At 52.3% G+C, this 13,011-nt stretch overlaps 1 protein-coding gene across 1 annotated transcript in view; it reads right to left on the bottom strand.

The window, feature by feature from the left end:
* The window catches only part of LOC140398876 (guanine nucleotide exchange factor VAV2-like), a 400,989-nt gene that overhangs the window by 20,528 nt on the left and 367,450 nt on the right, over positions 1 to 13,011 (bottom strand). The window contains 4 exon segments of the mRNA XM_072487820.1: positions 1,609 to 1,696; positions 2,478 to 2,594; positions 4,174 to 4,223; positions 12,670 to 12,744. Of these exon segments, the coding sequence (XP_072343921.1) occupies positions 1,609 to 1,696; positions 2,478 to 2,594; positions 4,174 to 4,223; positions 12,670 to 12,744 (330 nt within the window).

The following is a 13,011-nucleotide window of genomic DNA, read 5'->3' as shown; positions in this document are numbered from 1 at the left end:
AGGGAAGTGGATGTTGTCTATATGGACTTCAGTAAGGCCTTTGACAAGGTCCCTCATGGTAGACTAGTACAAAAGGTGAAGTCACACGGGATCAGGGGTGAGCTGGCAAGGTGGATACAGAACTGGCTAGGCCATAGAAGGCAGAGCGTAGCAATGGAAGGATGCTTTTCTAATTGGAGGGCTGTGACCAGTGGGGTTCCACAGGGATCAGTGCTGGGACCTTTGCTCTTTGTAGTATATATAAATGATTTGGAGGAAAATGTAACTGGTCTGATTAGTAAGTTTGCAGACGACACAAAGGTTGGTGGAATTGCGGATAGTGATGAGGACTGTCGGAGGATACAGCAGGATTTAGATTGTTTGGAGACTTGGGCGGAGAGATGGCAGATGGAGTTTAATCCGGACAAATGTGAGGTAATGCATTTTGGAAGGTCTAATGCAGGTAGGGAATATACAGTGAATGGTAGAACCCTCAAGAGTATTGAAAGTCAAAGAGATCTAGGAGTACAGGTCCACAGGTCATTGAAAGGGGCAACACAGGTGGAGAAGGTAGTCAAGAAGGCATACGGCATGCTTGCCTTCATTGGCCGGGGCATTGAGTATAAGAATTGGCAAGTCATGTTGCAGCTGTATAGAACCTTAGTTAGGCCACACTTGGAGTGTAGTGTTCAATTCTGGTCGCCACACTACCAGAAGGATATGGAGGCTTTAGAGAGGGTGCAGAAGAGATTTACCAGAATGTTGCCTGGTATGGAGGGCATTAGCTATGAGGAGCGGTTGAATAAACTCGGTTTGTTCTCACTGGAACGAAGGAGGTTGAGGGGAGACCTGATAGAGGTATACAAAATTATGAGGGGCATAGACAGAGTGGATAGTCAGAGGCTTTTCCCCAGGGTAGAGGGGTCAATTACTAGGGGGCATAGGTTTAAGGTGAGAGGGGCAAGGTTTAGAGTAGATGTACGAGGCAAGTTTTTTTACGCAGAGGGTAGTGGGTGGCTGGAACTCGCTACCAGAGGAGGTGGTGGAAGCAGGGACGATAGTGACATTTAAGGGGCATCTTGACAAATACATGAATAGGATGGGAATAGAGGGATACGGACCCAGGAAGTGTAGAAGATTGTAGTTTAGTCGGGCAGCATGGTCGGCACGGGCTTGGAGGGCCGAAGGGCCAGTTCCTGTGCTGTACATTTCTTTGTTCTTTGTTCCCGCTTAAACTCTCATTTGCACCTTTGTTACCTTTAGACAGATGGGGAAAAGCTAAAAGAAAAACAACTTCCTCACAAAATAACTAAGTACTTTGCACAGTGTTCGTGTCTGAGTTGCACTCAGAAAGGAACTCCTCCTGCCTTCCAACCCTAATCTGAGCTGTTATTCTGAGTGACAACAGCAACAGGAACCAACATCCACCCCCAGCTTCAGAAAAAAGATTTCTGCTTGATTCCTGCCCCCAATCACTGACCAGTGACTCTGTGTGGATGACCGAGCTTCACTGTCATAAACTCTGGGCTCTGACATGTAGAGGTTCACGTGGAGAAACCTCCAAAGAGGAACTGCCATCTGCAGAACACATTGTGCACCATTTACAGAAAGAGAATACAGGGAACGTACCAGGAGACTCTCAAACTTCTTAGCCTCGGTGATGTGGATCCAATTGTCCTTCTCAACAACTTTAATGTGCTTCACCTCATCATTGAACCTGAGGACAGAGGCCATCATTGGAGGGATCGAATGTTAATAAAACAAACAACAAAATCATCAAATAATAAGATAAAGTTGACAAATTAGATAATACACTAGGCTGAGGAACAGAATAAATAGTTATTTATAAAATGACAGTTTAATCAAGGACAGTCAGCTGGGATTTACTACGGGAAGGTTGTGTCTGACTAACTTGGTTACATTTTTCAGGATGTAACAAGGAAGGTTGATGATGTCAGAAGGTCTGATGTAGTTTCCATGGATTTTGGGAAGGTTCCACACAGCAGACTGATCAGTAAAATCTCATGGGAAGTCAGGGAAAGTGGCAAGTTGGATCCAAAATTGGCTTTGTGGCAGAAAGCAGAGAGTTTTGGTCGATGGGTGTTTTTGGAAGTCAAGGTGGCGGTCCATATGACTCAGTATTGGCTCCCTACGATTTAGACTTGAGGATAATGTTCTTGACTAAGAGGTTTGCATATAATTATCAAATTTACAATGTGGTGGTTACAGAGGGAGAAAGTATAGACGGCAGGAAAATATCAATGGACTGGCAGGTGGGCAAAAAGGTGGCCAACAGGGCAATGGACTACCCAGTGAGTGAAAGGATACTGAAGGATCAGACAAACCCGAGTTCATGCCTACAGATCCTTGAAGCTGGCAGGTCAGGTGCTCAAGATGATTTAGGGGATTCTATTCTTTATTAGCGGAGGCACAGAATTTGAGGACCTGGCGATTCTGCTAATACTCAGAGAATCCAGGCCAATGTTTTCATCACCAACCTAATACTAATCGCAAATCTTTCAGCCTCAGCTGTCCGCTCTCGTATCAGGTATGTTCCAGAGATGTGAGCCTTCAGGAGATTGTCAGCCTGCCCTCGTTCCAGATTACCGGCAAACCTAGGAACGAAAATTAAACATGAGAGCAAAATACTGCCGATGCTGGACTTCCGAAATAAACCCAGAAAAGTCTGGAAAATTTCAGCAGGTCTGGCAACATCTGTGAAGAGAGAAAACAGACTTCACATTTCAGGCAAATAATCTTCCATTAAAACAGAAATAGAAATGCTGGAGTGACTATTACATTCCTAAATATACACAAGTGCCACTCCCGCCTACCCTGTGCCTGTCCTGGGAGTGTTTGATGGGGACAGTGTAGAGGGAGCTTTACTCTGTATCTAACCCCGTGCTGTACCTGTCCTGGGAGTGTTTGATGGGGACAGTGTAGAGGGAGCTTTACTCTGTATCTAACCCCGTGCTGTACCTGTCCTGGGAGTGTTTGATGGGGACAGTGTAGAGGGAGCTTTACTCTGTATCTAACCCCGTGGTGTACCTGCCCTGGGAGTGTTTGATGGGGACAGTGTAGAGGGAGCTTTACTCTGTATCTAACCCCGTGGTGTACCTGCCCTGGGAGTGTTTGATGGGACAGTGTAGAGGGAGCTTTACTCTGTATCTAACCCCGTGGTGTACCTGTCCTGGGAGTGTTTGATGGGGACAGTGTAGAGGGAGCTTTACTCTGTATCTAACCCCGTGGTGTACCTGCCCTGGGAGTGTTTGATGGGACAGTGTAGAGGGAGCTTTACTGTGTATCTAACCCCGTGCTCTACCTGGCCTGGGAGTGTTTGATGGGGACAGTGTAGAGGGAGCTTTACTCTGTATCTAACCCCGTGCTGTACCTGTCCTGGGAATGTTTGATGGGGACAGTGTCGAGGGAGCTTTACTCTGTATCTAACCCCGTGCTGTACCTGTCCTGGGAGTGTTTGATGGGGACAGTGTAGAGTAGCTTTACTCTATATCTAACCCCGTGCTGTACCTGTCCTGGGAGTGTTTGATGAGGGCAGTGCAGAGGGAGCTTTGCTCAGTATTTAACCCCATGATGTACCTGTCCTGGGAGTGTTTGATAGAAACAGTGTAGAGGGAGCTTTACTCTGTATCTAACCCCGTGCTGTACCTGTCCTGGGAGTGTTTGATGGGGACAGTGTAGAGGGAGCTTTACTCTGTATCTAACCCCGTGCTGTACCTGTCCTGCGAGTGTTTGATGGGGACAGTGTAGAGGGAGCTTTGCTCAGTATTTAACCCCATGCTGTGCCTGTCCTGGGAGTGTTTGATAGGAACAGTGTAGCGGGAACTTTACTCTGTATCTAACCCCGTGCTGTACCTGCCCTGGGTGTGTTTGATGGGACAGTGTAGAGGGAGCTTTACTCTGTATCTAACCCCGTGCTGTACCTGCCCTGGGTGTGTTTGATGGGACAGTGTAGAGGGAGCTTTACTCTGTATCTAACCCCGCGCTGTACCTGTCCTGGGAGTGTTTGATGGGGACAGTGTAGAGGGAGCTTTACTCTGTATCTAACCCCGTGCTGTACCTGTCCTGGGAGTGTTTGATGGGGACAGTGTAGAGGGAGCTTTACTCTGTATCTAACCCAGTGCTGTACCTGTCCTGGGAGTGTTTGAAAAGATTATCCATCTTTCTGTGACTTACCAGGGGTACATGCTGTAGTCAGGTTCTTTTGAAGGCGGTTTAATAAAATGCTGAAAGGAGAAATGAAAACTATTTATTTCTCTGTTGATTAATTTTGAGAGAGGTTTTCTACAACAAATCTGGGATCAAAACAGAGCAGATACAGCAGCTGAGACCAGAACAAGATTGGGGAATATTAGAGTGGTTCCCATACGGAGCATTCCAGATTTTAATCACACTCGGGTTTTTCCCCATGTCCGTGTTGAACAATCACATTAATCAGCTCTCGGTCCTTGGGAACAGAATCAACAGGAACATTCTCTCTATCTACTCGACCCAGACCCATTTCTCTGAATCCCTGGATCAAGTTTCCTCCCAACTTTCTCTTCCCCATGGAAAACAGTCCCAAAGTCTCCTAGTCAGAATGTGTCGCAATCTGCAGGGCGACAGACAAAATGCTGGAAGGTTGGGCGGCTCGTGAGGGCGAGATCCAGATCGGTTGAATCTCGCAAGACGTTTTGAGTGACGCGAATCTTGCGAGTGGCGTCCCGACACCAACTCAGTTGCGACGAGGCAGTTAAATTGCGTCCAACACTATGGAAACGCCCAGGAGCGTTTCATAAAGGTTTATTATAACTTTCTTAACTTTTTATTCTGTGCCTCTATTTATAAAGCCCAGGATTCCATATGTCATTTACTGATTTCTCAACCTCTCCTATCACCTAAAACAAATTGTACACATATCTCTCCAGATGACTCTCCTTCTTGCCAAAACGGAGCACTGCACATTTCCCGGAATTTAATCTGCCTGTGCCCCTTCTCGACACAGCCACCAGCCTGTCTCTGTTCTTTTGAGATTTATCACTATCCTCCTCGCAGTTCCTTGAAGTTTAGTTTGAGTTAAAGAACCATAGAAAGAAGGAGCAATGTTGGGTAATTCAGCCCTTTGAACCTATCCGCCATTCTCTGTGATCATGGCTGATCCTCTATCTCAGCTGCTCTCTCCTCATTCCCCATTACACCTTTAGATGTCTTTCTTAAATACACTCAGTGACTTGGTCTCCACAGCCTCTGTGGTAGAGAATCCCACAGGGTCACCATCCTCCGGGTGAAGAGGTTCCTCCTCAGCTCAGTCCTAAACGGTCTATTCCTGCGACTGTGACCACCTTGTTCTGGACCCACCCCTCCCCTCCCAACCCCCAGCCAGAGGTAACAACAACCCTGCACTCAGTCTGTCAGGCCCTGACAGAATTCTATACATTTCAATCCGATCCCCTCTCATTCTTCTAAACCCCAGTGAATCCTGCCATCCCAGCAATCAGTCTGGTGAACCTTCACTGCACTCCCTCTGTGGCAAGTATATTCTTTCTCAGATAAGGAGAACAAAAGGACACAAAATACTCCAAAGCCCTGTCCAGCTGCGGAAGACATTCTTGCTCATCCGCAAATGTTGAAACTGCCAGCACATCCCAGTCCGCATCATGAATATGGATCTGGAAAATCAGGGTTCCTAACATCGACCCGCAGGGAACCCCTTTATACACCTTCCAGCAGCCTGAAACCAAACCTTTCACTATTACTCTCTGTTTACTGTCACTCAGCCAACTTTGTACCATGCGGTTAATGTCCCTTTTATCCCAGAGCTTTCACTTTCCCGCCAAGCCTTTTATGCAGGCTTTATCAAATGCCTTTTACTGCAGTAACCTGTTACACTCAATACATAGTGGGCAGTGGCACAGTGGTTAGCACATCTGCCTCACAGCGCCAAGGACCCGGGCGGTACGGTGGCACAGTGGTTGGCACAATTGCTTCACAGCTCAGGGTCCCAGGTTTGATTCCCCGCTGGGTCACTGTCTGTGCGGAGTCTGCACGTTCTCCCCGTGTGTGCGTGGGTTTCCTCCGGGTGCTCCGGTTTCATCCCACAGTCCAAAGATGTGCAGGTTAGGTGGATTGGCCATGGTAAATTGCTCCCTAGTTTCTAGATGTACAGATTAGGTTCTGGGGATAGGACAGGGTGGACGGAGACTGTACATGGGTAGATTCGGGGATAGGACTGGGTGGACGGGGACTGTACATGGGTAGATTCGGGGATAGGACTGGGTGGACGGGGACTGTACATGGGTAGATTCGGGGATAGGACTGGGTGGACGGGGACTGTACATGGGTAGATTCGGGGATAGGACTGGGTGGACGGGGACTGTACATGGGTAGATTAGGGGATAGGACTGGGTGGACGGGGACTGTACATGGGTAGATTCGGGGATAGGACTGGGTGGACGGGGACTGTACATGGGTAGATTCGGGGATAGGACTGGGTGGACGGGGACTGTACATGGGTAGATTCGGGGATAGGACAGGGTGGACGGGGACTGTACATGGGTAGATTCGGGGATAGGACTGGGTGGACGGGGACTGTACATGGGTAGATTCAGGGATAGGACTGGGTGGACGGGGACTGTACATGGGTAGATTCGGGGATATGACTGGGTGGACGGGGACTGTACATGGGTAGATTCGGAGATAGGACTGGGTGGACGGGGACTGTACATGGGTAGATTCGGGGATAGGACTGGGTGGACGGGGACTGTACATGGGTAGATTCGGGGATAGGACAGGGTGGACGGGGACTGTACATGGGTAGATTCGGGGATAGGACAGGGTGGACGGGGACTGTACATGGGTAGATTCGGAGATAGGACTGGGTGGACGGAGACTGTACATGGGTAGATTCGGGGATAGGACTGGGTGGACGGGGACTGTACATGGGTAGGTTCGGGGATAGGACTGGGTGGACGGGGACTGTACATGGGTAGATTCGGGGATAGGACTGGGTGGACGGGGACTGTACATGGGTAGATTCGGGGATAGGACAGGGTGGACGGGGACTGTACATGGGTAGATTCGGGGATAGGACTGGGTGGACGGGGACTGTACATGGGTAGATTCGGGGATAGGACAGGGTGGACGGGGACTGTACATGGGTAGATTCGGGGATAGGACTGGGTGGACGGGGACTGTACATGGGTAGATTCGGGGATAGGACTGGGTGGACGGGGACTGTACATGGGTAGATTCGGGGATAGGACTGGGTGGACGGGGACTGTACATGGGTAGATTTGGGGATAGGACTGGGTGGACGGGGACTGTACATGGGTAGATTCGGGGATAGGACTGGGTGGACGGGGACTGTACATGGGTAGATTCGGGGATAGGACTGGGTGGTCGGGGACTGTACATGGGTAGATTTGGGGATAGGACTGGGTGGACGGGGACTGTACATGGGTAGATTCGGGGATAGGACTGGGTGGACGGGGACTGTACATGGGTAGATTCGGGGATAGGACAGGGTGGACGGGGACTGTACATGGGTAGATTCGGGGATAGGACTGGGTGGACGGGGACTGTACATGGGGAGTTCGGGGATAGGACAGGGTGGACGGGGACTGTACATGGGTAGATTCAGGGATAGGACTGGGTGGACGGGGACTGTACATGGGTAGATTCGGGGATAGGACTGGGTGGTCGGGGACTGTACATGGGTAGATTCGGGGATAGGACTGGGTGGACGGGGACTGTACATGGGTAGATTCGGGGATAGGACTGGGTGGTTGGGGACTGTACATGGGTAGATTCGGGGATAGGACTGGGTGGACGGGGACTGTACATGGGTAGATTCGGGGTCGGCGCAGACTCGATGGACGAATGGCCTCCTGCTGCACTGCAGGGATTCTGTGAATAACCCGCTCTGTTACCTCATCAAAGAATTCAAGCACGTTGGTTAAACATGATCAGCCCTGAACAATTCTGGTTTTCCTTAAGCAATCCATACAAGATCAAGTGAACAAATTTTGTCATGAATTATGATTTATAAGCTTTTTTCTACCATCAAAGCTAAACTGAGCAGCCGACAGTTACACGGTTTAACCTCCAATTGTCATGGAACAATCCTGGAGACAGTTTCGGAGTTCTCAGTCTGCGATCAGCATTTCACATCGCCAGATTTCGGACCTTAACAACAATGTCGCACCAATGATCCAATAATTAAACCTCAGGATCAAGTGCTAACAAGACCAGAGTTCCAAAAATATAACCCCCGTAGGAAAGTATGTGTGTGGGGATGTACAGGAATACGTCGAGAATGGTATCCACTGTACCCGAGTGAGAGTCAGTGTGTGTGGAACCCGTACCCCAGTGAGAGTCAGTGTGTGTGGGACCCGTACCCCAGTGAGAGTCAGTGTGTGTGACCCGTACCCCAGTGAGAGTCAGTGTGTGGGACCCATACCCCAGTGAGAGTCAGTGTGTGTGGGACCCGTACCCCAGTGAGAGTCAGTGTGTGTGGGGCCCGTACCCCAGTGAGAGTCAGTGTGTGTGGGACCCGTACCCCAGTGAGAGTCAGTGTGTGTGGGACCCTTTCCCTAGTGAGAGTCAGTGTGTGTGGAACCCGTACCCCAGTGAGAGTCAGTGTGTGTGGAACCCGTACCCCAGTGAGAGTCAGTGTGTGTGGGACCCTTTCCCTAGTGAGAGTCAGTGTGTGTGGAACCCGTACCCCAGCGAGAGTCAGTGTGTGTGGGACCCGTACCCCAGTGAGAGTCAGTGTGTGTGGGACCCGTACCCCAGTGAGAGTCTGTGTGTGGGACCCGTACCCCAGTGAGAGTCAGTGTGTGTGGAACCCGTACCCCAGTGAGAGTCAGTGTGTGTGGGACCCGTACCCCAGTGAGAGTCAGTGTGTGTGAGACCCGTACCCCAGTGAGAGTCAGTGTGTGTGGAACCCGTACCCCAGTGAGAGTCAGTGTGTGTGGGACCCGTACCCCAGTGAGAGTCAGTGTGTGTGGGACCCGTACCCCAGTGAGAGTCAGTGTGTGTGTGACCCGTACCCCAGTGAGAGTCTGTGTGTGGGACCCGTACCCCAGTGAGAGTCAGTGTGTGTGGGACCCGTACCCCAGTGAGAGTCAGTGTGTGTGGGACCCTTTCCCTAGTGAGAGTCAGTGTGTGTGGAACCCGTACCCCAGTGAGAGTCAGTGTGTGTGGAACCCGTACCCCAGTGAGAGTCAGTGTGTGTGGGACCCTTTCCCTAGTGAGAGTCAGTGTGTGTGGAACCCGTACCCCAGCGAGAGTCAGTGTGTGTGGGACCCGTACCCCAGTGAGAGTCAGTGTGTGTGGGACCCGTACCCCAGTGAGAGTCTGTGTGTGGGACCCGTACCCCAGTGAGAGACAGTGTGGGTGGAACCCGTACCCCAGTGAGAGTCAGTGTGTGTGTGACCCGTACCCCAGTGAGAGTCTGTGTGTGGGACCCGTACCCCAGTGAGAGTCAGTGTGTGTGGGACCCGTACCCCAGTGAGAGTCAGTGTGTGTGGAACCTGTACCCCAGTGAGAGTCAGTGTGTGGGACTCGTACCCCAGTGAGAGTCAGTGTGTGTGGAACCCGTACCCCAGTGAGAGTCAGTGTGTGTGTGACCCTTACCCCAGTGAGAGTCAGTGTGTGTGGGACCCGTACCCCAGTGAGAGTCAGTGTGTGTGGGACCCGTACCCCAGTGAGAGTCAGTGTGTGGGACCCGCACCCCAGTGAGAGTCAGTGTGTGTGGGACCCGTACCCCAGTGAGAGTCAGTGTGTGTGGGACCCATACACCAGTGAGAGTCAGTGTGTGTGGAACCCGTACCCCAGTGAGAGTCAGTGTGTGTGGGACCCGTACCCCAGTGAGAGTCAGTGTGTGTGGGACCCGTACCCCAGTGAGAGTCAGTGTGTGTGGGACCCTTTCCCTAGTGAGAGTCAGTGTGTGTGGAACCCGTACCCCAGTGAGAGTCAGTGTGTGTGGAACCCGTACCCCAGTGAGAGTCAGTGTGTGTGGAACCCGTACCCCAGTGAGAGTCAGTGTGTGTGGGACCCGTACCCCAGTGAGAGTCAGTGTGTGTGGGACCCGTACCCCAGTGAGAGTCAGTGTGTGTGGGACCCGTACCCCAGTGAGAGTCAGTATGTGTGGGACCCGTACCCCAGTGAAAGTCAGTGTGTGTGGGACCCGTACCCCAGTGAGAGTCAGTGTGTGTGGAACCCGTACCCCAGTGAGAGTCAATGTGTGTGGAACACGTACCCCAGTGAGAGTCAGTGTGTGTGGGACCCGTACCCCAGTGAGAGTCAGTGTGTGTGGGACCCGTACCCCAGTGAGAGTCAGTGTGTGTGTGACCCGTACCCCAGTGAGAGTCTGTGTGTGTGGGACCCGTACCCCAGTGAGAGTCAGTGTGTGTGGGACCCGTACCCCAGTGAGAGTCAGTGTGTGTGGAACCTGTACCCCAGTGAGAGTCAGTGTGTGGGACTCGTACCCCAGTGAGAGTCAGTGTGTGTGGAACCCGTACCCCAGTGAGAGTCAGTGTGTGTGGGACCCGTACCCCAGTGAGAGTCAGTATGTGTGGGACCCGTACCCCAGTGAAAGTCAGTGTGTGTGGGACCCGTACCCCAGTGAGAGTCAGTGTGTGTGGAACCCGTACCCCAGTGAGAGTCAATGTGTGTGGAACACGTACCCCAGTGAGAGTCAGTGTGTGTGGGACCCGTACCCCAGTGAGAGTCAGTGTGTGTGGGACCCGTACCCCAGTGAGAGTCAGTGTGTGTGGGACCCGTACCCCAGTGAGAGTCAGTGTGTGGGACCCGTACCCCAGTGAGAGTCAGTGTGCGTGGGACCCGTACCCCAGTGAGAGTCAGTGTGTGTGGAACCCGTACCCCAGTGAGAGTCAGTGTGTGTGGGACCCGTACCCCAGTGAGAGTCAGTGTGTGTGGGACCCGTACCCCAGTGAGAGTCAGTGTGTGTGGGACCCGTACCCCAGTGAGAGTCAGTGTGTGTGGGACCCGTACCCCAGTGAGAGTCAGTGTGTGTGGGACCCGTACCCCAGTGAGAGTCAGTGTGTGTGGGACCCGTACCCCAGTGAGTGTCAGTATGTGTGGGACCCGCACACCAGTGAGAGTCAGTGTGTGTGGAACCCGTACCCCAGTGAGAGTCAGTATGTGTGGGACCCGTACCCCAGTGAGAGTCAGTGTGTGTGGGACCCATACCCCAGTGAGAGTCAGTGTGTGAGGGACCCATACCCCCGTGAGAGTCAGTGTGTGTGGGACCCGTACCCCAGTGAGAGTCAGTGTGTGTGGGACCCGTACCCCAGTGAGAGTCAGTGTGTGTGGGACCCGTACCCCAGTGAGTGTCAGTATGTGTGGGACCCGCACACCAGTGAGAGTCAGTGTGTGTGGGACCCGTACCCCAGTGAGAGTCAGTGTGTGTGGGACCCGTACCCCAGTGAGAGTCAGTGTGTGTGGGACCCGTACCCCAGTGAGAGTCAGTGTGTGTGGGACCCGTACCCCAGTGAGAGTCAGTGTGTGTGGGACCCGTACCCCAGTGAGAGTCAGTGTGTGTGGGACCCGTACCCCAGTGAGTGTCAGTATGTGTGGGACCCGCACACCAGTGAGAGTCAGTGTGTGTGGAACCCGTACCCCAGTGAGAGTCAGTGTGCGTGTGACCCGTATCCCAGTGAGAGTCAGTGTGTGTGGGACCCGTACCCCAGTGAGAGACATTGTGTGTGGGACCCGTACCCCAGTGAGAGTCAGTGTGTGTGGGACCCGTACCCCAGTGAGAGTCAGTGTGTGTGGGACCCGTACCCCAGTGAGAGTCAGTGTGTGTGGGACCCGTACCCCAGTGAGTGTCAGTATGTGTGGGACCCGCACACCAGTGAGAGTCAGTGTGTGTGGAACCCGTACCCCAGTGAGAGTCAGTATGTGTGGGACCCGTACCCCAGTGAGAGTCAGTGTGTGTGGGACCCGTACCCCAGTGAGAGTCAGTGTGTGTGGGACCCGTACCCCAGTGAGAGTCAGTGTGTGTGGGACCCGTACCCCAGTGAGAGTCAGTGTGTGGGACCCGTACCCCAGTGAGAGTCAGTGTGCGTGGGACCCGTACCCCAGTGAGAGTCAGTGTGTGTGGAACCCGTACCACAGTGAGAGTCAGTGTGTGTGGGACCCGTACCCCAGTGAGAGTCAGTGTGTGTGGGACCCGTACCCCAGTGAGAGTCAGTGTGTGTGGGACCCGTACCCCAGTGAGAGTCAGTGTGTGTGGGACCCGTACCCCAGTGAGAGTCAGTGTGTGTGGGACCCGTACCCCAGTGAGAGTCAGTGCGTGTGGGACCCGTACCCCAGTGAGAGTCAGTGTGTGTGTGACCCGTACCCCAGTGAGAGTCAGTGTGTGTGGGAACCGTACCACAGTGAGAGTCAGTGTGTGTGGGACCCGTACCCCAGTGAGAGTCAGTGTGTGTGGAAGCATCTCCACAAGCAAATATTATCTGGAGCCTTTATTAAATGCTTGGTATCTGTCACAGATTCCAATGTTCCCAATGGTACCAGTGTATCCGTCCAGCTCAAACTGCACCCACTGGGTCGAGGTCCTGGATGTACAGGAGAGTTCTGCCATCGCAGCTCCTCAGACAAGATCCTAAATGAATGAGGTATCAGAACCTGCACAGGAACAAGAGAGCGTTACAGCCAGTCACTTACCCGTGAATCCACTGGACACGGCTTCACAGACGAGCTCGGAAACCAACCAAACCGTTTGGTTTGCATGACTTTGCCCTGGAACAGAGACAGGCATCTTCAGTGTCGGCTGTCACTGAAACATCATACAGGATCCCCATTGGCAGACAGGCGTATTACATAACCAACTCCCCCATTCTCCCCCCAGCCTGGCACTGGCCCCTCCCAACCCCGCAGTCCCTGATGGGGACCTGTTGTTACTACAATTTGCTGCGAGGGATATTGAGCACAGGGACAGTATTCTGCCCCTCAAGCCTGTTCACCAATAAATGTGCTCGTTATAAATGGCTAAATCAAAAGTGAAAC

The sequence above is a fragment of the Scyliorhinus torazame genome, chromosome 22 (assembly GCF_047496885.1).
Source record: "Scyliorhinus torazame isolate Kashiwa2021f chromosome 22, sScyTor2.1, whole genome shotgun sequence".
Classification (NCBI taxonomy): Eukaryota; Metazoa; Chordata; class Chondrichthyes; order Carcharhiniformes; family Scyliorhinidae; genus Scyliorhinus; species Scyliorhinus torazame.
This window is presented reverse-complemented; position numbering and strand designations above follow the sequence as displayed.